Below are 25499 nucleotides of genomic sequence, written 5' to 3'. Positions count from 1 at the left end.
CGCTCTAGAGCCTGCAGACCGCAACTACTGAGCCCACACTCCGCAACTACTGAAGCCCGCACGCTCTAGGGCCCGCGTGCTGCAACTTCTGAGCCCAGGTGCTGCAACTACCGAAGCCCACATGCCTAGAGCCCGTGCTCCACAACAAAGAGTAGCCCCCGCTCAACGCAACTAGAGAAAGTCTGCACACAGCAAGGAAGACCCAACTCAGCCAAAAGTAAATAAGATTTAAAAAAAAAAGTTGCTCGCCTACATTTAGAAATAAATAAAATGTCATCTAATACCTAAGCACACTAAAATGTGCTTATTCTAGACATCATCCCTGTAGGTACGAAGAAGTAGTAGACACTGTCAGTGCCCTCAGGAAGTTTAAAGGAAAATGAGGAAGCTCAGACAAATGTGGAGCCCAAATCTGACTTATAGATTTTTTTAAAAAAAAAATACTGTTTTAGAACTTAATATAAAATATATCCAAATACAATGTTAACTTGAGAATTACAATAAGCCGAATAACGAAAAAGTAATTATCACATGAGCATCAGCATGCCAGCATTAAATTTCAAGACATGCTTCAAGAACGTATCTCTTGAATCTGAAGATTTCTGGACAAAATTCAGAAAGGATGAAATTATACTAAAATATATTTACTTTAGTAAAATCCACCGTTTCCATCCATGTTATACTCATTCCTCAGTGTACTTCTGCTGACCCTCCTACCCAGATCACCACTTACCTCTCGCACCATGCAAGTCCTAAGCCTTCTGCAGAAGTAGAAGGCCCGGAACACAGAACCATAAAATGTTAGAGCTGAAAGACAACTTGCCTCACCTAAAGATGAAAAAACTGAGGTCCAGAGAATGAAAGAGACCTGCCAAGGTCCCAAAGCTAAAACTTGGAGCGAGGGACAGGGCCCAACCTGGTGGTCCACCGCCTGAGCCTTCTACTATACCACCTAACAAGGCTTCCTCGTTTTCTGCCCCTGCTGAGTTAGACCAGCTCACATCTCTGAGCCCAAAGCTTCTCATGCTTTAAGGGGCACAGGAACCACCTGGCAGCTTTATCTAAATTCAGAGTCTGACACAGTAAACAGAGGGTGAGGCCTCAGATTCTGCAAGTCTAACAAGCTTCCGAGCAATGCTGATGCTGCCAGTCTGAGCATCACAGATGGAAGAGAAAGACCTCACAGCATTTGATTCGATCCTATCCAATTTAGGCTTATTACTTACTGTACAATTTAGGACTCCCAAATCTACAGTAAATCTCCCTAAGCCTCAGTCTTCTCATAAAAATATTGTTTTGTAAGGACCAGATGATGTAATTCATATATTAATTTGTAATTCTTGGCACTTACTGAATTTTTGGTGAATAATAATAGCTAATCTGAGTACAACTTTTTAAGTTGGCACTATTCAGGTATTTGACTTGTTTTAAGGCACTTAATTCCCACATGAATTCAATGAGTAGGCACTATTATTCCCATTTTTAAAGATGAAAAAACCGGGTGTGAGAGCAGTCCATGTCAATGTACAATGTCACACAGGTACGGAGCAGGGCAACAGGAAACAAACCCAGGCTGGTTCCACAACCTGTTTCTTAACCACCTCACTCTCCATAAACATTAGCTGTTATTTTCCTCCTGATCTCCAAATCCCCATTTACAATTTCTACCACACATCTCTACTTTAAGGTTGCATGTAAGCCCAACCTCAGCGTGCCCCACACTTACTACCTTCACCCCAGACCCAATCCTCGTCTCAATGAGTAACGACATGCAGGCAGTCCCCAAACCAGAATTCTAGAACTCATAGAAGACAAGAGATTCTTCCCCTGTCAGACCCTGCACTCCCCTCCTCATAGCACAGTTCTGACATGCCCCACATTATCCTGATGTAAAATTCATAGATAATAAAGCCTTCCTACATCCATCATTTTTAGGAATGTGACTGTTCTGAACCAAGAGAAGGTTATACTGTTCTGTTTGGAACATTGCTGAGAGTTTTTCACCATTTCAGAACATCCTATATCATATCTTACTCATCACTGGTCATATATAACATAATTGATATATTACCTCAACTGTAATCAAGAGGAGACACAAAATGAAATATGTCATAAAATACATTTCAGAATGTAAATGCTTAAGCATGGACTCACTACAAGACACAACAGTCAGTCAATTGTTAAAACAGAACCCAAAGGTAAGAACACAGACCGACATACAGCTGTAGTGTAAGCAATTCAACTATGACCGATGATGAGTAAGATATGATATAGGATGTCCCGAAATGGTGAAAAACTCTCAGCAATGTTCCAAACAAAACACTATAAGCTTCTCTTGGTTCAGGAGAGTCGCATTCCGGGACTTCCCTGGTGGTCCAGTGGGTAAGACTGCACTCCCAATGCAGGGGGCCCGGGTTCATCCCTGGTCAGGGAACTAGATCCTGCATGCCACAGCTAAGAGTCCATATGCCGCAACGAAGATCCAGTGCAGCCAAAATAAATAAATACTTAAAAAAAAAGAACGGTCGCATTCCTAAAACTTTTGATACATGTTAAAACACTGAAAAAATTATCTTGTGTTTACATATAAAACGGAAGTTTGGATTTAGATTCCAATTTTTTTCTTCACCTACGTGAACGCTCTTAACCTGGGGGTTAAGTCCTCATTGTGGGGATGTCCTGAGCCCTGTATGACATCTAGGACGCCGCCCCTATCCACGAAACACCAGTACTGCCTTCAGATCTCTGGGACCAAAAATGCCTCCACATATTCCCGGAACACTCCCTGGGGATGACGTGGCACCGTGGGTGGGACTGGGACCGCTGTGCTAGATATTCAGCCACTATCCAACCGTCTCCAACCCTCATACGCAGCCTCACTCGATCTAGAGTTCAGGTCCCGTCAGCTCTCACCTAGGCCACTGCCACAGCCTGGTAATGTGTCTTTCTGGTTCCAATCTGCTCATTCTATATTGAGAACAACTTTTTACTCTCCATTCAATCAACAAATATTTACTGCACACAGATTATATGCCAGACCTGCTCTAAACACTAGATCACATCATTCTCCCCTGCTCAAACTATAATAGTTCATCACCTACGGCAATTTTCAAACAGTGCTCCATTTTTATCTGTTTTATATATTGAGTTCCTGCATAAGATTTCCTTTTAACAAAGTGATTCACAGCTTTAAAAGTTTGAAAACCCCAACCTTCAGGATAAAACCAAATAATCTTCCTATCTAACCATCGCCTCAGCACTAACCTAAGCCTCACCTCCTGCACCCCCATCCACCGTGCAAAGATGGTCCTACAATACCCATATTCCCTCCCCTCTCTGGCACACTGTCTCTCTTCCGTGCTTCCACACAGGCTGTCACCCCTGCCAAATGACCCTCTCTCTATACCTACCCACCTGCTGACTCTGCAGCCAGCCTTCCAGGCTCTGGGGAAGCTGTGAAACCTTCCCAATTCCCCTCGACAGGCTCAACTATTAGCTTTTTTTTTTTTTTTTTAAAGCTACTAGCTTCTGCTGTATTGTGCACACTTCCATTTTAACAAACATCTTATTGTACTACAACAGTCTGTTTGAACATCTATCTCTATAATACCTCCAACTAGCTCTTCAATTTTGTGGGAAGTGACTACATCTTTTGCCTCACTTTCTGGTACCTGTCAGTGTACAGAGCTATCCTCTCAAGAGTAACTTGATTGAGTGATGTTAGTAGGTTTCTCTTCTTCTCAATCAAAAAGATAAATTTCCTTACCCAAGTGATCAAAATAAGTATCACTAACAGTAAACAACGTGGAACTATGCAGCTTCTGATGTGAAACCTTAACGAAAATGTTTACCTTGAATCTAATCTTGAGTTAACAGAAAAATCTAAAACACGGAATATTCTATAAGACAACTGACCGAGACTCTTCAATGGGTACGAAAAGCAAAAAGTCAAGGGACTACTCTAGATGAAAAGGAATTAAATCATATCCAGGTGCAAAGCATGAAACCTTAACCAAAACCAAACCAACGATGAAGGATATTTTTGTGATGGGGGCAGGGTGAGGGTCTGAATATTAGATTAGATAATGTTATGAAATATTATTAAGTAATATCATGAAACAGTTTTTAATTTTCCTTAGAAGTATTAATAGTATTGTGGTTGTACAGGAGAACATTCTTATTTTTATACTATTCTTAGGCAATGTATGCTGAAGTATTTAAGAGTGAAAGATCATGATGTATGCATGACAAAAAAGTGAATATTTGTGTTTATATATAGTGTGTATACACACATACAGAGAGAGAGAGAGGGAAAGAGAAAAGAGAAACAAATGTGGAAAATGATAACTGTTGAATCTAAATGAACACTGGGTGTTAATTGTACCATTCTTTCAAATTTTCTGTAGGTCTGAAATCTTTCAAAATAAAAACTAAATTAAAAAATAAATTCACATAATCAAGTGATTTGTCTACACAACATCAAAATAATGGACTTACTGATTCCTCTTCTGCACTGAACAGACTTTTTGATGTAATTCAAGAACATTCTAATCTAAGCTTCAGATGAAGTGTTTAATCTATACACTGAAAACACCACAGCCAGGGACTTCCCTGGTGGTCCAGTGGCTAAGACTCCTTGCTCCCAATGCAGGGGGCCTGGGTTCGATCCCTGGTCAGGGAACTAGATCCTGCACGCCACAATGAAGACCCAACACAGCCAAATAAATGATATTAAAAAAACAAACAAACAAAAAAACACCACAGCCACACAATGAAGTACAGGCTCCAAACCTCAAACTCTCCGAGGCTGCAAGACCTCTGCTTCTAGTTCCTGCTTCTCTTTCATGTCCTGGTTCTGTATTAACTGCTCACGTGGACAGTCAGTCAGAAGAACTAGTCATCTCACTCAATGCTGCCATTAACTAGCCAAGTAACCTTGGGCGAGCTACTTAGTCCACATTTTCGGGTGTGCATCACTCACTTGAGGGACGACCACCAAATTACCTTCTGGCTCTGAGGTCTTGAACCCAGTCTTACTTTCTTAACTGACATTTTCATAATCACAGATTCATTTGCAGTTCTAAGAAATAATACAGAGAAACTTGTGCACTTTGCTCACTTTCCTCCAGCGCTAACATTCTCCACAACTATAGCATTACCACCAGGGTATGGTAGTGATTTCAATACCATCCACTGATCTTTTTCCAATTTCTCCAGTTTTACTTGTACTAATCTGCATATGAGTGCGCATTCACAACTTTTTATCCCATTAATCATTAAGGACTGGAGGAAGCGACTGTAAAATAAGCAAACTGATTGTTTCTGCTTTGTAAATTATCTTGTACCAACTATTTCAATAATCTACTCTTTATTTTCATCATCAAATTCCTTCCTTCAGAGGAAAGCTAACACGCACGATGCCAATGCTTCTGCAGCACCACTGCAGCCAACTTTTGAGGAAAATCCCCTTTCAACAACCTAGAAGGAAGATTTGTCTTTTCCAACACAGAATGATTCTCTATGCTCCAGAATTAAGCTGGAAAAAGAAATCAGAACTTTTACTTCTAAGGATTAGTCCTCTAGACTGTCCCAGACAAAACAGTTCCATGCAAATAGAGAAATACCACTTACTTCTTAGAAATTAAATGAAGAGCAATAAAAATACTTCTCATACACTATCAACAAAACATGTAAAAAGCAACTATAAAACCTCTAGAAGAAAACACAGAAGAAATTCTTGGTGATCTTAGGTTAGGCTATGATTTCTTAAATATGATGCCAAAAGCATGATCCAAAAAAGAAAAACTGGATAAATTTGGATTTCTCAAATTTAAAATGTTCTGCCATTCAAGAGACACTTTTGGGGGATTCCCTGGTGGCCTAGTGGTTAGGATTCCGGGCCTTCACAGCTGTGGCCCACGTTTAATCCCTGGTCAGAGAACTGAGATCCCGCAAGCCACAAGGTGCGGTCAAAAAAAAAAAGAGAGAGCGAGACACACTGTTAAAAAAGACAAGCCCTAGAATAGGAGAAAATATTTTCCCAGTGTGTATCTTACAAAGAACTTCTATTGCAAATAAATGAAGAACTCTCAAAACTCAATATTAAGAAAACAACCCAAGTTTTCAAATGGGCAACAGATTTTAAAAGATACTTCTCCGAAGTATTAGGGATGGCAAATAAGCACATGGAAAAACTCTCAGTACAATTAGTCATGAGATCAATGTAAATTCAAAACACAATGAGATAGCAGTACACACCTATTAGAACAGCTTTCAGAACAACACTGACAGTAACAAACACTGGATGCAGAGGAACTGAGAGGCTCACACACTGCTGGGGGAAACACCAGAAACTGCCAGACTGTTCTCCAAAGTGAACCACATATTTACCAGGACTCAACAATCCTCCTCCTAGGTATTCAGGCTAACAGCTGTGTGTGAATGCTTAGGCAACTTTATGTGTGATCACCTGAACTAGAAACAGCTCCAACGTTCTTCTACTGGTGAATGGATAAACAAACTAGTTTGCTCCAACACTGGATTATTTGGCAATAAAAGGAACGAAGCGCTGACACATGCCACAACAGGGACTAGCCTCAAATACACTCTGCCAAGTAAAAGACACCAAACTCAAAGGGCTACATACTGTACGATTCCACTTATACGACAGCGTAAATCACTGCATTTCCTAGAGGAAATGGTCAATTACCAAGTGGCATAAGGAAAATTTCTTGCGGGATGAAGCTGTTCTATACCTTGATTGGGGTAGTGGTTATACAACTGTAAAAAGCCACAGAAATGTACACCAAACATGAGGGTGTTCATATATATAAATTATACATCAATTAAAATAATTTAAAAGGAAATTTGTTTGGAAAACAATTTGGCAGGTTCTTATAAAGTTAAATATACACTTACATACAACCCAGCAATTCACAGCTACGTATTTACTCAAGAGAACTGAGAACAAATAACCACACAAACACCTGTGATATATGTCTATGTGAATATACTCAGCACTTATATTCAGTTGTCAAACCTGGAAACAACCCAAATGTCCATCAATAGGAGAACAGGAAATTGGATAAGCTGCAGTACAGCCATACTATGGAATACTATTTAGCAGTGAAAAGATTAACCACTGAGACACACAACTATATGGATGCATCTTAAAATCATGCTGACTGAAAGACGCCAGATACAAAGGAACACAGACTGTAAGATTATTTATGTGAAATTCTAGAAATGGCCAACTAATCTACAGTCACAGAAAGCAGACCAGTGACTGAGACCAAAGTGGGAGTCAACTGCCACAGGACACAAAGAAAATTTGGCGGGGACACAAATGTTCCATGCCTTTTTTTTTTTTTTTAATTTATTTTTGGCCGTGCTACACAGCTTGCGGGATCTTATTCCCTGACCAGGGATGGAACCTGAACGCACGCCCTCGGCAGTGAAAGCACAGAGTCCTAACCACTGGACCACCAGGGAATTCCCCCAAAATGTTTGTGTTTTTTTTTTTTTTTTTTTTTTAATAGATTTATTTATTTTTGGCTGCATTGGGTCTTCGTTGCTGCGCGCGGGCTTTCTCTAGTTGCTGCGAGCTGGAGCTACTCTTTGTTGCGGTGTACGGGCTTCTCATTGTGTTGACTTCTCTTGCTACAGAGCACAGGCTCTAGGTGCGCAGGCTTCAGTAGTTGTGGCTCGAGGGCTCTAGAGCACAGGCTCAGTAGTTGTGACGTACAGGCTTAGTTGCTCCGCGGCATGTGGGATCTTCCCGGACCAGGGCTCGAACCTGTGTCCCCTGCATTGGCAGGAGGATTCTTAACCACTGCGCCACCAGGGAAGCACCTCCCCCCGCAAAATGTTCTATATCTTGATTGGAGTAGTGGTTGTTACAAGGGTGCATGTGTTGGTCAAAACTCAAACTACACATTTTAAAAAGGTGCAACTTTACTGTATTTAAATTAGAATTAATAAAATTGATTTAAAAACACAATGTTAATGAACAATCTGAAAATGAAAACAATTCCACTCACAAATACCATCAAAAAGAAAATATTTCAGAATATATTTAACAAAAGCACAAAAACTTACACTCAGAAAATTGTAAAACATTGTTCAAAGAAATTAAAAATGGGAAAACACCCCATGTTCATGGATTAGAAGACTTATTGTTAAAATGGCAATACCCCCTACACTGATCAACAGATTCAACCAAATCCTTATCAAAATCCCAGCGGCTATCCTCGCAGAAACTGACAAGCCGATTCTAAAGGGACCTGGTGTAGCCAAAACAATCCTGAAAAAGAACAGAGGACCCACACTCCTGAATTTCAACACTCACTACAAACCATCATTAATCAAGACAGTGTTAGTACTCGCACAAGGACAGATGTATAGATCAGTGAAACAATTCAGGGTCTAGAAATAAACCTATATATATATCCATGGTCAACTGATGTTTGACAAGGGTGCCAAGACACTTTGATGGGGAAAGAACAGTCTTTTCAACAAATGGTGCTGGGGCAGCTGGACAGCCACCTGAGAAAGAATGAAGTTGAACCCTTACCTCACGTCATAAGTAAAAATTAATGCAAAGTGGATCAAAGACCAAAATACTATAAAACTATGCTACATGTTATAAAACTCTCAGAAGAAAACATGGGGTATAATCTTCATGACCTTGGATTTAGCAAAGGATTCTTAGATATGACACCAAAAGCATGAGCAACAAAAGAAAAAATAGATCAATTTCAAGTTTTTGTTCTTCAGGGAATTCCCTGGCAGCCCAGTGGTTAGGACCGGCGCTTTCACTGCCGGGGCCTGGGTTCAACCCCTGGTTGGGGAACCAAGATCCTGCAAGCCACGTGGCGCGGCCAAAAAGAAAAATTGAAAAAATTTTGGGGAAAAAAAAAAAACTTTGTTCTTCAAAGGACACCATTAAGAAAGTAAAGACGACCCACAGAATGGGAGAAAATATTTGCAGATCATATATCTGATAAGGGACTTATGTCTAGGATATATAAAGAACTCTGGTAACTCCACAATAAGCAGACAGCCCAATTTTAAGATGGGCAAAGAATCTGAATACATATTTCTCCAAGAAAGATACATAAATGGCCAATAAGCAAATGAAAAGACTCTCAACACCATTAGTCATCAGGGAAATGCACATCAAGACCACATCGAGATACTACTTCACACTAACCAGATGGCTAGACTCAAGGAGTCAGATAACAAGAATGTGGAGAAACTGGAACCCTCATATACTGCCGGTAGAAACAGAAAATGGTACAGCCTCTTTGGTAAACAGGCAGTTTCTCAAATGATTAAACACAGTTACCATATGACCCAGCAACTCCACTCCTGGGTATATACCCAAGAGAACTGAAAACGTGTCTACACACAAAAAAGTACACCAATGTTCACAGCAGCACTGTTCATAAAGCCAAAGGTGGAAACAACCTAAATATGCATCAACAGGTAAATATAGCACCACATATCCATGCAATGGGATGTTATCATTCAGCCATGAAAAGGAATGAAGCACTCATCTACAACATGGATGAGCCTTGAAAAAATGATGCTGAGTGAAAAAAGCCAGTCACAGAAGACCCTATACTGTATGATCCCATTCATTATGAAAACTCAGAAGAGGGTATCTATAGAAACAGAAAGTAGATTAGTGGTTGCTCGTGGCTGGGGAGGGAGATGGGAAATAGAGGTGGTAACAGCAAAGGGTATGGGTTCGTTCTGAGGTACTGAAAATGTTCTAAAATTGACTGTGGTGATGGCTGTACCCATCTATGAATACACTAAAACCAGAATTATACTCTGTAAGTGGGTGAATTGTATGGAATATGAATTATGTCTCTATAAAGCTATTAAAAACCTGTACTCAGCAATCACTTTAATCCACGTAAGCATGTGACTGATTTTCTTTTTACAATTTTATTGCCTTTTGACTTCAAAATAAGTAAATGAGCAATCTCACTAACATATCTTTATTATTTAATTCCTTTCTTCCAAATGATTCTGTTAAAACATTATCATAATTCAAAATCTAAAATGAGAACTTCCTAGTGGTCCAGTGGTTAAGACTCGACGTTTCCACTGCAGGTGGCACAGGTTGAGCCCTGGTAGAAGATCCCACGTCTCGCAAAAAAAAAAAAACTAAAAGGAGAAAAAAAACTTAATGATAATAGTTACCAGGTGTAGAAATCTGTGTGTGCCAGGCCCTCCTATGCCTCAGCTCATTTGAATCTCAGCATAACCCTATGGAATAAGCCAGTAACTTGCCAACGAAGAAGCTGAGGCTCAGAGAGGCAGCTTGCCCACACCTTAAGCACAGCCTGGACTGGAGCCAGTATTATTCCAATGAACTCTCTCTTTTCCTTATTATTTCACCTAATATACTTGCAGCTTGAAATTTAAATCATTTTACCAATTTTTCCTTATTACTAAGATAAATGGGTTGGCTTCAACCTGCTTAAAAACTATCCACCTGGGACTTCCCTGGTTGTGCAGTGGTTAAGAATCCGCCTGCCAATGCAGGGGACACGGGTTCAAACCCTGGTCCGGGAAGATCCCACATGCCACGGAGCGACTAAGCCTGTGTGCCCCAACTACTGAGCCTGCACTCTAGAGCCCGCGAGCCACAACTACTGAGGCTGCGTGCCACAACTACTGAAGCCCACGCGCCTAGAGCCCGTGCTCGGCAACAAGAGAAGCCACTGTAATAAGAAGCCCGTGCACTGCAACCAAGAGTAGTCCCCGCTCACCCCAACTAGAGGAAGCCCGCGCGCAGCAACCAAGACCCAATGCAGTCAAAAATGAATGAATGAAAAATTAAAAAAAAAAAAAACAACCCCCTAACAACCAAACAAATGTGTGATCCGGGATAGAGGTGAGGGACAACATCTCTAAAAGTCACTGTGGGGACAAGTGAGGATGTCTGGATATGGATGTTATTACAAAATTATTGTTAATTTTCTTAAATGTGAACATGCTGATGTGGTCATGTGGGAGAGTGTCCCTATTTTTATGAAGCACATGGCAAAGTATTTTGGGGGGGGAGGGAAGTAACATCACATTGCCAACTTACTGTCTAATGGTTCAACAAAAAAGGGACTTCCCTGGTGGTGCAGTGGTTGAGAGTCCACCTGCCAATGCAGGGGACACAGGTTCGAGCCCTGGTCCGGGAAGATCCCACGTGCTGTGGAGCAACTAAGCCCGTGCGCCACAACTATTGAGCCTGAGCTCTAGAGCCCGTGGGCCACAACTACTGAAGCCCGCGCACCTAGAGCCCGTGCTCTGCAACAAGAGAAGCCACCGCAATGAGCAGCCCACGCACCGCAACGAAGAGTAGCCCCAGCTCGCCACAACTAGAGAAAGCCCGCGCGCAGCAACGAAGCCCCAACACAGCCAAAAATAAATTAATTAATTAAAAATAAGTAAATAAATCAAAATTTAAAAGAAAAGAAAACATAAAGCTAATGTGGTAAAATGTTACCAACCGGTGAATCTAAAGTAAAGGTATGCAGGGCTCACCTCTATTTGTCTTCAAACTTCACTGTATGTTTGAAACTTCTCAAAGTATAAAGAAAAAATAAGATCTGAAGCTTTAAAAAATTATTTCACTTTGTGAAAATTACTATATCAAATGCTTATTCATTTATATGAAATTTCCAAGAAAAAAATGTATAAAATTATACTCTTATCAGACACCAGAAACAATTTTGAATCAAACACTTAAAATCTGTGAATGAAAACTATGAATGCCAACTTATAAATGTAAAAAGAATGATGTAATTTGAAAATAACTATTTGGCAACTATGATGTACTGATTGACTCAGGCAAAGAAGCATGCAAGGATTAAAATGGGTGAAATTTTGATGAGAAACAGGATGTTTACATAGCCTCTCCCCACCAGCTATGTACTAATTATAAGAGAAAACCAGTAACTTCACAGAGGAGAGAGCTGGCAGACACCACCTCAAACCAAGCAATGAAAGTTAATAATAACCATCACCATGGGACCAAGTGACATCACGTGACTCCTGATATGATGCCCTAAGGACACACCACTTCTTTAGTACACCTGCCAAAACACAGAACCTGAATCTCATCATGAGAGTGCATACAACAAACCCAAATTGAGGGACTGTCTCAATTCCAAAAGGTCAAGGTTATGAAAGACAAAAACTGAAAAACCACTCTAGGCTAATGGAGCCGAAAGAGACCCAATAGTTAAATGCAACACATGATCCTAGACTGAAAACCCTAGCCAGCAAGATAACTTCTAACATAACACTGTATTTAAAATCATAAAAACATATAAATTATACATTAATATTTTGGGGTCAGCTGACAATATGATATACTATTATCTAGAAATTTTATTCAGTATTAATTCCCTGATTTTGATAATTATACTATGGTTATGTAAGAAAATGTCTGTATTTTTAAGGCATAAAAACACAGAAGTGTTTAGGAGTAAGGGGTATCATGTCTGCAACTTACTGTCAGGGAACAGACCGGTGGTTCCCAGAAGCAGGGGTGGGTGTAATGGGTAAAGGGGGTAAACAGGCACAAACCTCCATTTATAAAATAAGTAAGTCGTGGTGATGTAATGTACAGCATGGTGACCACGGTTAACAACACTGTACTGTACAAGCAAAAGTTGCTGAGAGTAGATCTTAAAAAGTTCTCATCACAAGAAAAGAAATTTGTAGCTATGTGCAGTGTGGGATGTTAACTAGACTTGCTGTGGTGATCAGTTCTTAACATATGCAAATATGGAATCATTATACTGTTCACCTGAAACTAATGTTGTATGTCAATTGTATCTCAATTTTAAAAAAGGATAGGTGGATGCATGAGAAACACCAAGCAGTGCCTGGAGTGCCCACAGTGGGCACCAAATTCACGTTAGCTTTTGTCATGAAATGCAAGATAAAAACTGACTATGAAGAAAATTCAAAACTTAAGACTTCAAATATAGAGGGTAATAAGAGAAGTCTAATGAACAAAAACACTAATTCTATCTTGGGAAGAAAACAATCTTTCTGTTCATGGCTGTTATGATAGTAAACAACTAAAAATAACCTCAATGCTCCACTGAGGATTGGTTAAATAAATCAGAGCATGAACGCTCCACAGCTATTAAAGTCATAACGTATGCTATGAAAGGGCATCCTGTGTCATGTAATATTGTTAACTGAATAAAACAGGATTCAGAAGTCTAAGTAAAAGTATGAGCCTACGTTTATAAAATATTTAATACACACACATGGAGAAAAGGGAGGGGGCAAGGAGTACAGAGTCCCTCAGATGCTTGGGGGTTCCTGCAGGATGGACACCAATGTGTTGGGGCTGGAGCCTTCCTATTAATTCCCCTAATGCTGGGTCTCTCTCCAGTTTCTGCTCCTTCACATGCAAGAATCTGGTTTGCATCGAGGCTTCTCACTGTGACCTTTTTTTTTTTTTTTTTTTTTTTCTGCGGTACGCAGGCCTCTCACTGTTGTGGCCTCTCCCGTTGCGGAGCACAGGCTCCGGATGCGCAGACTCAGCGGCCATGGCTTATGGGCCCAGCCGCTCCGCGGCATGTGGGATCTTCCCAGACCGGGGCACGAACCCGTGTCCCCTGCATCGGCAGGCGGACTCTCAACCACTGCGCCACCAGGGAAGCCCTCACTGTGACCTTTTAACTGCTTTTCCACACTAACTTGATAACCCTCGTATTTCCTAGGTTACAATCCCAAGAATGGGAATTTGATTGATCCAGTTCATCTTTTCTTGCAAGATGTGTCCGATTACCAGCCAGGATATAGACTTACTTCAGCCAGGAGGAGGGAAAAGGGGCAAAGGGCAGGTGGAGCAGCCAGATAACCTCCAAAAATTTTTGTAGAGCTAGGTGGCAGATAAGACAAACAAATAAACAGAAGAACTACTCCTTTCTGTTGAGCTGTCACTTCCCCAGGTGTGGGGAACTGTGGTTAGAATGAAGCACCACATTGATACCTAACTATCTTATTTGTACATAAACTCCCATTATGGAAGAATGAGTCCCATTAAGTAGTAGTCATACAAATCATTAAATACTTAACAGAGAAAAACTACAAACTGAAGAATTCCAAACAATCAATAGGTAAGCAAAAGTAAATCTAAAATTCTAATGATAAAAGGGGTACATTTCTGGGCCCAGATTTTCAGTTTCATTTTCCTATATAGGAAGCTAAAACAAGGAGCAACTGGCAATCCTAGGTGGGGTCACTACCACCCCACTCCCAACAATCAGAAGGGGATAGAAGAGTGAAGAGGACTGCTAGTATAAGACAGGGAGGAGAATTTGGAAACAAGCTGACTCTTCTTTAAAAAGCAGGGGATAGGCTTTCTGTGCCGATAGCACTCTCGCAAACATGGTGAACGTTCCTAAAACCCCCCGGACTTTCTGTAAGAAGTGTGGCAAGCACCAACCCCACAAAGTGACACAGTACAAGAAGGGCAAGGATTCTCTGTATGCCCAGGGAAAGCGGCGTTATGACAGGAAGCAGAGTGGCTATGGTGGGCAGACTAAGCCGATTTTCCGGAAAAAGGCTAAAACTACAAAGAAGATTGTGCTGAGGCTTGGATGTGTTGAGCCGAACTGCAGATCTAAGAGAATGCTGGCTATTAAGAGATGCAAGCATTTTGAGCTGGGAGGAGATGAGAAGAGAAAGGGCCAAGTGATCCAGTTCTGAGCTTCATATTTTGTTTTGTTATGAAGGCAATAAACGTTTGAGATTGTCTTAAAAAAAAAAAAAAAAAAAGCAGGGGATAGGCTGTCCTACAATTGACCTCTTCAGTACAGCACTAAAACATTAACCTAGGAGGAACTGGGGTTTCTTTTTATAATATTACATATTACTCGTGAAAAAGTTTTTCTAAAAAGTTCATTCTTGGGCTTCCCTGGTGGCTCAGTGGTTAAGAATCCGCCTGCCAATGCAGGAGACACGGGTTCAAGTCCTGGTCTAGGAAGATCACACATGCCGCGGACCAACTAAGCCCGTGTGGCACAACTACTGAGCCTGCACTCTTGAGCCCATGAGCTACAACTACTGAGCCCGTGTGCCACAACTACTGAAGCCCGCGCGCCTAGAGCCCATGCTCCGCAACAACAGAAGCCACCGCAATGAGAAGCCTGCACACCACAACGATGAGTAGCCCCAGCTCACCGCAACCAGAGAAAAGCCCGCGTGCGGCAACGAAGACCCAATGCAGCCAAAATAAATAAAATAAAATAAATATTTTTAAAAAGTTCATTCTTTTCCACCATTCTCTTAAGCCTCCTAGAGAGCTCTTTTCGTCTCTCATTCCAGGACAATGTAGTTTTAGCCTTTCCCTCTTCCTTTTCCCAACAGCCTTCTCTGAAGTCATCTCCAGCCTCTTCAAATCACCAACTCAACATACAATTGATTTTCAATTGTAATTTTCCTGTACTTCCCTGCATCACTCAGCAATGCAGACCTTGGAGCTATGCAAACCATCCTGTAACCACTCGCAGACCACTGCCTGAGCGCTTAAGGACACTGTCACTGAGCAGCATACCTGCCAGGATCCTCCAGACCACGTGTTATAGGACAGTCCACAGAGTTTTTTAAGTCACTGTGAGTACAGCATTCCATCACTTGCAGCCAAAAACATCCTTACCAGATACCACCCTCTCTATGCACCCAACACTGTCAGTCACCTAGTCGCACTATTCAAAGCCAGTGACGAAGGTCCTTTCCTGTTACCGCTACCTGCAGCATTTCACAACCACTCCACTCCTAGAGTTAAGCCCAGTTACCAATACCAGACTTAATCTAAAACATTTAGTACCCAGGACATTCTTAGTCTAAAACTTTGTTGTCATTCTTGCCCAAAACTTCACTGCCTGAATAAAAAAGATTAACACGGGGGCTTCCCTGGTGGCGCAGTGGTTGAGAGTCCGCCTGCCGACGCAGGGGACACGGGTTCCTGCCCCGGTCCGGGAAGATCCCACATGCCGCGGAGCGGCTGGGCCAGTGAGCCATGGCCGCTGAGCCTGCGCGTCCGGAGCCTGTGCTCCGCAACAGGAGAGGCCACAACAGTGAGAGGCCCGCATACTGAAAAAAAAAAAAAAAAAAGATTAACACGAGTGGGCCTGGCATTCCAGGCTTGCTGCAGCGTCCCACCTCCTGTCTGTCAACCTCATTTTTCACTAGCCCTCCAAATGAGAGAACTCTGATTGCAACGCGCTTACTCACTGTGACCCCCCCACTCCCAGCCCTGCCTTCCACAAGAAGCACGTCATTCATGAGCCCTGTGGCCTCTGAGCTCCTGCAGCCATCGCTGCCACCCAGCCATTCACCCTTTCCTCCCTCACAACATACTCTAATTCCCCAGGGCAGCAGAAGAGCCACCTGGTCCCATACCTCTGCAATTATTCTGGGACCGTTAATGTTAATAAAGATGACAATAACAGACAGAAGGGAGACTGGGATTTTAGATTCCCCTTTTGTTTGTAATTCCACTATCACTTTGAAGGCTTGCATAGTACAGAAATCCAAGTAGAGTTAAAGATAATGAAGAGGGCTCCATCACCAAAAGTGATGAAACTCTAGTGGTATAAGGACACAGGCATCCTCAACATTGTTTCTGAGAGACACGTTTTCCATTATGTTGTTAAAGCAGGCATCCAGCCTCCCTTACCGGATGTTGGGGACCGGGAGGGGAACGTTCTAACAACATGTGGGATACTAACCCAAATCATACCAGCCTAAGAGTGAAAAAAATTAAATCCCTTAATTATGGCACAAGTGAAATTTCTCTAAGTCACCTTCCCCCTATATAACAGTGTCCCCTAAGCAAAGAACTCCAGGACACCGATTATAAAAATTGTCTCCCACACCTAAAAGACTGCAAACACAACCTTCAGCGAAACAGAAGAAACACAATGGGAATGGGGGTGAGAAAAGATCTGCTAAAGAAGTAGGTCTGCTAATTTAACACATTTTCTGTCAAGCAAATCACCGTCCTCAGTGCACTGTTGCTGAAACAATGACGACTCAGGGAGGGGTGTTCATGAAAAGCAACTGGCCTGGAGAAAACACTCTCCACTCCAGCTGACCAATCACACCACTCTCAGCTGTAAGAACTCACTCCGTTCTCGGCAATTATTAACGGGAGTTGATTTGAAGGTTCAACATTAAAAACATGAAGAGTTTAGAGTAACCGTGGCTCCATCACTGCCTCTGTTTTCACTTAACTTGGGGGGTCATGGGGGGCAAAGAAGGAGGCACAGTTTGTGGTGACACCATTCACACGTTCAGTCCAGGGGCCACACTCATGCAGCCAAGCCACCCGCGGAAAGCCGTAGCGGCTCGGACGGGGGCCAAACCTGAAGTGACCATGACAGTGTGAGACGTACCAGAACACGACCATGTGCCTGGACCAGCCAAATGCCCATCTTCCAGTCCACGCGAGATCAGGACACGAAACTTTCCGTACATTTCTACATAAGCCGCACCCCGTTTCCCACGGGAGTGTGGATAACCTGCGTCACGGAGTCACTGCCGGGCAAGGTGGCGTAGGGGCCAGACCCCACACCGCCGGCCGCCGGGACTCCTGGGCGCCCGCGAGCCCGCAGCGTGTCCTGCACACGGCTCGGGCCGCCACCACGCAACCTTCGCTCCCGACCAAAACGAAGCCGCGTATGCACCCACGACGCGCGCGCGGTGCCGCATGAGCGGAGACCCCACGGGAAGGCGAGCGCCCCGCGGAACAGTTACACACCTCTTACAGCCTGAGGGGCTGCATCCCGGCAGGCGGGCGCGCACACGCACGCACGCTAGCCCCCCTCCCGCTGCCGTCTCCGGTCCTGGGAGGCCCGAGGGAGGTCCCCGCTTCGTCCCTCAGGAGTCTCAGCGCCCTCTCCGCAACACCCCCCCCCCAACCAATCCTCTTCCCCTAAACGACTCCAAGAAAAGAATTAACAAAGCATCTGTTTCCCAGATTTCTGACGTGCAGTTGCTGATGACGGCACACCAAGCACAGCTAACTCCCTTCAACCCTACACGTAAAAACATCACAGGTTCGCACCCAGGACGGGGACTCCCTGTAGGGAGGGGCCCCCGCCCGCCTCAGGGCCCGGGGTTCTTCGTGTGACCGCGGAGGGCGGACTCTGGGAGGCACCACGTCTTTGGGTGCACGCGGCCCCGCCACTCACGCGGCTGTAGTCCCGGCCCCGAATGTCACAGCGCGAGGTTGGGAGAATCCTGAGCTTGGTACCACCATCCAACTACTCCTGTCTCGATCTAAGAACTACGGTAAAAAACCTTCCCGAGTTTTCCGGTATAAACTAGTATTTGTTAGAGGCTCCTGTAGAGAAGACGTGATGAAAGGATCCAAGAAAGAGTCCAATGAAACAGGAAAATACAGGGAAGCAGAGAACAGATACCTGCAAAGTTTCACCGTCAAATGAGAGGCAAGCCCCAGGTCAGAACCTTCAACCGGTCTCCACTCAAAGTTATAAGTGTGAATGCTGTTCAATTTAAGTGAACAAACAGAAGCGAACTGAAAAGAACAGAATTCAAGACCTTCATCCTCCTTTATGAGTTCCTCATAATCTCAAAATACAAAATCTTAGTTTGAGGACCTCGAAGACAGTGAAAACATCAATTAAGCTACCCTCAAAGTAATGTATATGCAGACAAGATCTCCACAGAAAAACAAATTCATACAATCCACAAACACATCAAGTATGGATTTGCAGCTTTAGTTTGGTACAAAATTAATTTGTAAGACACGGACCCCAACACAGCTCATAACTTTGGTCCTAACCAGGGAGGTCGGTGACTTTCTGGATCAGATACCTGTGCCCTGCATGCTGAGAAACATCCGAAGGGAATCGTAGCACGCTGACAGAGGAAAAACCCAGGAATCACCTAGTCCACAATTGCCTTTTTATAGATTGGGGCATCTGAAACCAAGTGATCTGCCTAAGATCACAGCTCCAGTTAATGACAGAGGTGGGCCCACAGTCCAGGTTTTTGGCTCTCTCTGCTTGATCCCTTTTGAAAGTATTTTCAATCCCATCAACTAGATCTAAGCCCATCTAGTCAGAAGCTGTGCCCTCTGTCCCCGGGGCTCTGTCCACACCCACTTTTCACCTGACCCGCCCTGCACACTGGCGGGTTTCCCAGCACTCTGCCAGAGCCCCTCATGCTTACCGCCAGCCCAACACACCACAAGAATCCAGCACTCAGCTTCTCCTGATCGAAGGGCAGATAGGCGGTGGTACCAAATGCTGCCATGCTGCCAGGTCGTATTTTAGGCTTCCCCTCTGTGTTCCAGCAAATTAAGCAAGACCAAACTGAACTTCCGTGGTAGAGCAAGCCAGGTGCTAACATGGGCTGTCCTTCAGAGATGAGAGGTTATTACCCTTTCTACAACTGGAGAAGCTCCCAGTTTGAAGCTTTGAAGCTTCACATGCAGCCAAGTGAAGAAGAAGAGGACTTCCTCTTCAAGACACTGGTCTAAGCAGAAAAGGAGCCAGTGTTCACTTTGGGTTGAATGACACTCTGACGGAGCAGTCCCCTTTTTAGGGTTTCAAGATCTGCTCCCATCCTGTTCTTGGCCTTCCCTCCTCAGAGAAGGAGCACACTCTGAGTCTTAGAAGACATTTATCATCTGGTATTTTCCATTCAATACGTTACTCTGACAAACTACTAATTTTTCTTTTTTTGGCAGCGCCGCGCGGCATGCAGGATCTTAGTTCCCTGACCAGGGATCGAACCTGCACCCCCTGCAGTGGAAGCGCAGAGTCTTAACCACTGGACCGCCAGGGAAGTCCCACAAACTACTAGTTTTTAAATAATCTTAAATCCCCTATTTCCTTCAGTCCTGCTCAAATGCCATCTTCTCAATGAGGCCACCCACACCTTATCACCCTATTTTAAATTCCAACAACCTACCCCCTCAACTTGGCTCTCTCTATGCCAATTAGTTTATTATTATCTGTCTCCTTCCACTAAAGAAGGCAGGTATTTTTTTGTTATGTTCACATCTGTACCTCCAGCACCTAATAAACTGCATCTAGCACATAATGGATGCTCAATAATTATTTGCTGAAAGAAACAAATGAAATCATGAACTTGTCCCTCTGTATTCAGCAGAAGTTTTTGTTTTTCTTTTAATTATTTTATTTATTTATTTACTTTTGGCTGCGTTGGGTCTTCCTTGCTGTGCGTGGGCTTTCTCTAGTTGCAGAGAGCTGGGGCTACTCTTCATTGCGGTGTGCGGGCTTCTCATTGTGGTGGCTTATCTTGTTGCAGAGCACGGGCTCTAGGCACACAGGCTTCAGTAGTTGTGGCTTGGGGGCTCTAGAGCACAGGCTCAGTAGCTGTGACACACGGGCTTTGTTGCTCCGCAGCATGTGGGATCTTCCCGGACCAGGGCTCGAACCTGCATCCCCTGCACTGGCAGGCGGATTCTTAACCACTGCGCCAGCAGGGAAGTCCCAGCAGAAGTTTTAAAAAGGATCTTCTGTACCCCACGTTATTACGAACCAAAGAACTGTACATTTGCACTGTGGAATCTTGGCCATTACTTCTATGTCTAGCCCTTCATTTTATAGATGGTGAAAATTAAAGTAGAAGCAGTGCGATGTAGCAGCAGTAGCAAAGAATTTGGTATCAAAGAACCTGAGATCCAGGTGAGAGTCTGTGCAAGAAACTTAGCCTCTCTAACCTTCCAATTTCCTCATCTGCAAAATTAAGATAATTCCTACCTCCCAGTGATGGTTAAGGATGGCTATGAATAAAATAACATTTGGAAAATGTACAAAGTACTATACAAGTGTCCTTTTTCATTAGGCTGTTTGACCTGCCGAAGGTCACAGACATAGTTAGGGGCAAAGCTAGTAATAAGAATTCAAGTTTCCTAACTCCTGGTCCAGGGCATCTTGTGTTGTGAAACTAGCCTTCTGGTTCCCCTACTCAAGGCCAACTTAAATCTTTCATCTAGTTTAAGGCCTTTTCACCTTCCTATGGTTGGAATCTCTTTCAAAATTTGATGGAAGTGACAAAGTACACATACGTACACCAACACAAAGTCTCCTATAACCCATCCTTGGGCCCCAGGCTCAGAGACCACTGATAGGCCTGATGTACTAATAAGTTACCCTCAGCAAGTTCTATCACTTATTTTCATGTTTAATAATTCATGCCTAGAGCTCTTGATTCAAGAGGCTGGATCCAAGGAAACACCAACAGGAACCCGAATTAAAGACACTGCCCCCAGATCATCATGCTGATGAGGTGAGGGTCTTAACCCACATACAACCACAACCAGGAAGGCAAAGGATTCTGTACTCAAAGCAGGAAGCTCAAGAAAAAAAGTAGACAGGACCATCACATTATTTTCATCTTGCCGCTACTATATGAACCAGGTAATTCTACATGACCATTTTCAAAGAACCACCTGGAAGCCCCATGGTTGGTTTCTTCTCTAGAGAAAATATGCCCAAAATGTTTATGATGGGATTCCCCCCTGCAACCCACCCTACACCCACCATGATTAACTCCAGACCAGATTACTGAAGATGGTCTATCGTCCCTTACCTTACTCTGGTTAAGTAAGACAAGCTACCACTGTAAAGATCACTTGGCTGGCGGGAAAAAAATTAGTACTAAATCTTTTTTTTTCCCCTAATAAATTTACTTATTTATTTATTTTTGGCTGTGTTGGGTCTTCATTGCTGCACGCGGGCTTTCTCTAGTTGTGGTGAGCAGGGGCTACTCTTTGTTGCAGTGTGCAGGCTTCTCATTGCAGTGGCTTCTCTAGTTGTGGAGCACGGGCTCTAGGCATGTGGGCTTCAGTAGCTGCAGCACGCGGGCTCAGTAGTTGTGGCTTATGGGCTCTAGAGCGCAGGCTCAGCAGTGGTGGCGTCCTGGCTTAGTTACTCCGCAGCATGTGGGATCTTCCCAGCCCAGGGCTCGAACCTGTGTCCCCTACACTGGCAGGCGGATTCTTAACCACTACACCACCAGGGAAGTCCCAGTACTAAATCTTTCGGGAGATCAATTCACCATTCTTTACTCTCGAATCAGGACAAAACATAACCAGCCTAACCCACTAGAATGTTAAACAATTTCAGAACACTTGATATAAATGAAGTGGCTCTGAATTTGATAATTTTCTGAGGCAAAGAAGGTGTGCCATGAGCTTCTTTGGTAATCCATCCAGTTAAGCAGCTAGTTATAGATATTTCATAACACCAACTACTGAATTCAGTATCATTAATCTACTGTTGTCCAGCTACACCTCAATCTCCTCATCTGAAAAATTAAACCACCACTTAATCCAGGGCACAAAAACACGTGTGAGCATGTTTGGGAATTTCTAAATATGTTAACAGCTAACAGCTTTTATCCCTGAGTGGTGGGATACAATGTTAACAGTTAATAGCTTTTATCTCTGAGTGGTGGGATTATGGGTGATTTAAGTCTCTTACCTATATTTTATATAATGATTTTCAAGTCTTATATAATGATTATGCATTGTTTTTAAAATCAGAAATTTTTAACTTAAAGCATATCTACACATTTGCAGATTTTTGGTCTGATGATTACAGGACCCATACTTGGGGGGCAGCAACATACAAGTCCCTAAACATATCCCAAAAAACAAGAATCTGGTATATTGACATCTAAAGAAATCCTGTACATTCAAGGCTAATTAACAGAGTAAAAAGGTTTTCTTACATGCAAAAATAAAAATATCCATGCTTTGGGGATCAGTTCTCTAAGTGGGAGGTCTTGACCTCTTGCAGAATTGCAGCATGAATGCTCCCAGACCTTCAGCTATCTAAGAGATTGCCTTGCTTTAGATAAATAGAAGCCAAGTCCTTGAAGATTCTGCTTCCTAAATTTTCTATAAATCCATGGGTTTAGCTTGGTGGTCAAGGGTAAAATTAGTTCTTTCCCACAGCTGAAAACTGGTTTCCTAAAAAAGCTGATACCCAACTTCTACCACTTGGTATTATTCATCATTTCTATCTTTTAAAGTTGCAGTAAATTAAGATTTTATAGGGCCCTTGCAGCTGTCCAACTGAGCAGTAGTATTGTTTCTTGTTTGTTTGTTTTTAAGAAGGCTCTTCCAGTGCATCATAAACTCTAACCAAGGGATTGTTTGTCAAACTTTCAGGACAATAAACTATTAGATTAAAAAAAAATCACTTAAGCAAAATAAAAATAATTTACTTATTTAATTATACTTAGAGAATCAAAATTGACCATGTTCTCAGTGAATTCTGCGCTCACGGAGTCAAATTTGCTAGAAGCCTAAAAATTACTTTAAAATTTTTAATTTCTGACAATTACTGAAAACTTTAAGTTATTAAACTTTGCATTCATCAAACCACATGTGAAAAGGATTACAACAAGAACTGCAGAGGTAAAAGTCACTATCCTTAGGTATCCATCTAGGGAACAACATCTCCAAATTATAAACAGATACGGATAATTACCAAAATACGTACACGTTGGATTCCAAATATTCAATCGTGTCTTATATACTTCAAATAGCACACATTTTAACTACAACCACCACCAAAAAAGTGTCACTTCCAAGAAATACTGGGCTCCGAAGAGAAAACACTCATCTCAAGTGGCCCTGATTATTCACCTGTAACAACGATTTTTCATTTCTGTTATACACACAGATTGGACCTCTCAGATCAGGTTACATTGCCTTTAGGAATTCAAGCTGCTAATACTTAGAAACCACAGGTTCATTACTTAGAACATAAAACGTTATTTATAGATTACTCGACTTCTGTAACAACTTCGGGCAAGATTACTTTCTTCTATTTTTCCGTCAGTAAAATCGGAATACATGGATTTTTGCAAGATGAAATTTTTCCACAGTATTTTTAGACGGGGTTCCTAAACTCTAAACCCGTAATTCAGCAGCACCTCAGTCCTATTACGTTTCAGGGAGAAAATGGGGCAGGGGCAAGTTTAGCGGCACCACCACGGCATTGTCACCACAACACCTCCCACCGCAGCCACCATTTTGAGCAGCAGAATTAAAGTGCTGAGGATTTTCACCAACTAAAAGGAAACACGGGGTCCTCGGGACGGTTGGGGCACAAGTCCTGACGCTCGGCATTCCCTAATCTGTCGTTTCTCCTCCTCAGGCGGCGGGAGCCATCGTCCCGCTCACGTTTTTAGAAAAAGCCGTGCTCGTCCGAGTCACGTCCCAACTTTGAAAACGGCGTGCGGCGCCGAGCCCCCCGCACCCGGAGGCCGCCGCATTGTTGCCGCCCGCCCGCGCGCACCCTCCGCCGCCGGGCGCGCCTCCCTCGGGCGGCGGACCCACGGCCCCGCTCGCCCGCCCGGCCGCGCCGGTGCCGCACCTTTGTCCGGGGCCGCGGCACCGGCCGGCCGCGCGCGCTCGACCCCAGGCGGCCGGGGGAGGGGTCGGGGCGCCGGCCAGGGGCGCCCGCCCGCTGCCCGGCCCCACAAAGCCCGCCGTCCGCTCCCCCGGCCGCCCGGCCCCGCGCTGCGCTCGCAGGGACGCCGCCGGGAGTAACGGCCCAACTTTCCCCGCCGCCCGGTCCCCTCAGCCCGGACCCCGACCCCCGCCCTCCCGGGCCGCCCTGGGGCGCTCCCCGCCCTCAGACCCCCACTCAGCCCCTCAGACTCAGCCCCTCAGAGGTCCCCGCGCGCCCCCGCCCCCCAGAACCCCACCCGGGTTCCGACCCCCGACCCCGGCCCGCGCACCTCAATCTCGAAGTCCGGCAGGCTGAACGCCGTGCGGAAGAGCGAGCAGAAGTGCGCGATGGCCGGCACTTCCCACCACGAGCGCAGCTCGCCCAGCCCGGCCGCGCCGCCCTCCTCGGGGCGCATCTCCGGCAGCGCCGCCGCCTCCGCGCCCGCCGCCCGCCAGCTCCCGGCGCCGCTCCGGCCGAGCTACCGAGGCGGCTGCCCCGGGCCCATCGCGCCGCGGCCCGGCCGCCCAGCCCGCACAATGTCGCCGCGGCCCGCGGGGAACAGATGGGCCGGGGGCGGGCGGGGGCGGGGCTTCGGCACAACAACAACCCCGCCCCCGCCCCCGCCCGCCGCCCGCGGGCCGCGCACGGGCGGGGGAGGGGCGCCCGAGGGCCGGGAGGAGGGGCCGCGGGCGAGCACCGCCCCCCGCCCCCGCCGGGCCCCGCCCCCACGTGGCTGGGGGTCGCGCCCCTCTGAGGCGGGCTGGCTAGAGGCGCCTCGTGGGGCTGCGCGCACGTGGGGCTGGGGCTGCGGTTGAGAGGGAAGGGCAAAAGGGGAAGGGGGGAGGGCGAGGGGGGCGGACCCCGCACGCGGGCAGAGCCCACGGGCCGCCTGGCCCCCGCCCCCGCCCGGCCGGCTGAGACTGCGCCTGAAGGCGCACGTGCGACGCCCGGGGGCGCGCGGGGCGCTGCGGGCGCGTCCTGCCGGCCCGGGGGGCA

At 44.7% G+C, this 25499-nt stretch overlaps 2 protein-coding genes across 3 annotated transcripts in view; one reads left to right on the top strand and one right to left on the bottom strand.

Moving 5' to 3' along the window:
* Window positions 1-25244, bottom strand: part of CECR2 (CECR2 histone acetyl-lysine reader) — a 155596-nt gene extending 130352 nt beyond the window's left edge. For both annotated transcript variants that reach the window (XM_079937652.1, XM_079937653.1), the window contains exon 1: window positions 24793-25244. In XM_079937652.1, the coding sequence (XP_079793778.1) occupies window positions 24793-24918 (126 nt within the window). In that variant the 5' untranslated portion in view covers window positions 24919-25244. The remainder of the gene's footprint in view (window positions 1-24792) is intronic.
* Window positions 14386-14806, top strand: LOC307193676 (large ribosomal subunit protein eL42-like). Its single transcript, XM_079935967.1, has one exon. It carries the CDS (start codon window positions 14425-14427, stop codon window positions 14743-14745), a length of 321 nt encoding a protein of 106 aa, XP_079792093.1. The 5' UTR covers window positions 14386-14424; the 3' UTR covers window positions 14746-14806.
* Window positions 25245-25499: the final 255 nt, after the last annotated feature.

Source organism: Stenella coeruleoalba, assembly GCF_951394435.1.
Source record: "Stenella coeruleoalba genome assembly, chromosome: 11".
Taxonomy (NCBI): Eukaryota; Metazoa; Chordata; class Mammalia; order Artiodactyla; family Delphinidae; genus Stenella; species Stenella coeruleoalba.
The sequence above is the reverse complement of the archived record's forward strand: the minus strand, read 5'-3'. Positions and strand labels throughout refer to the sequence as shown.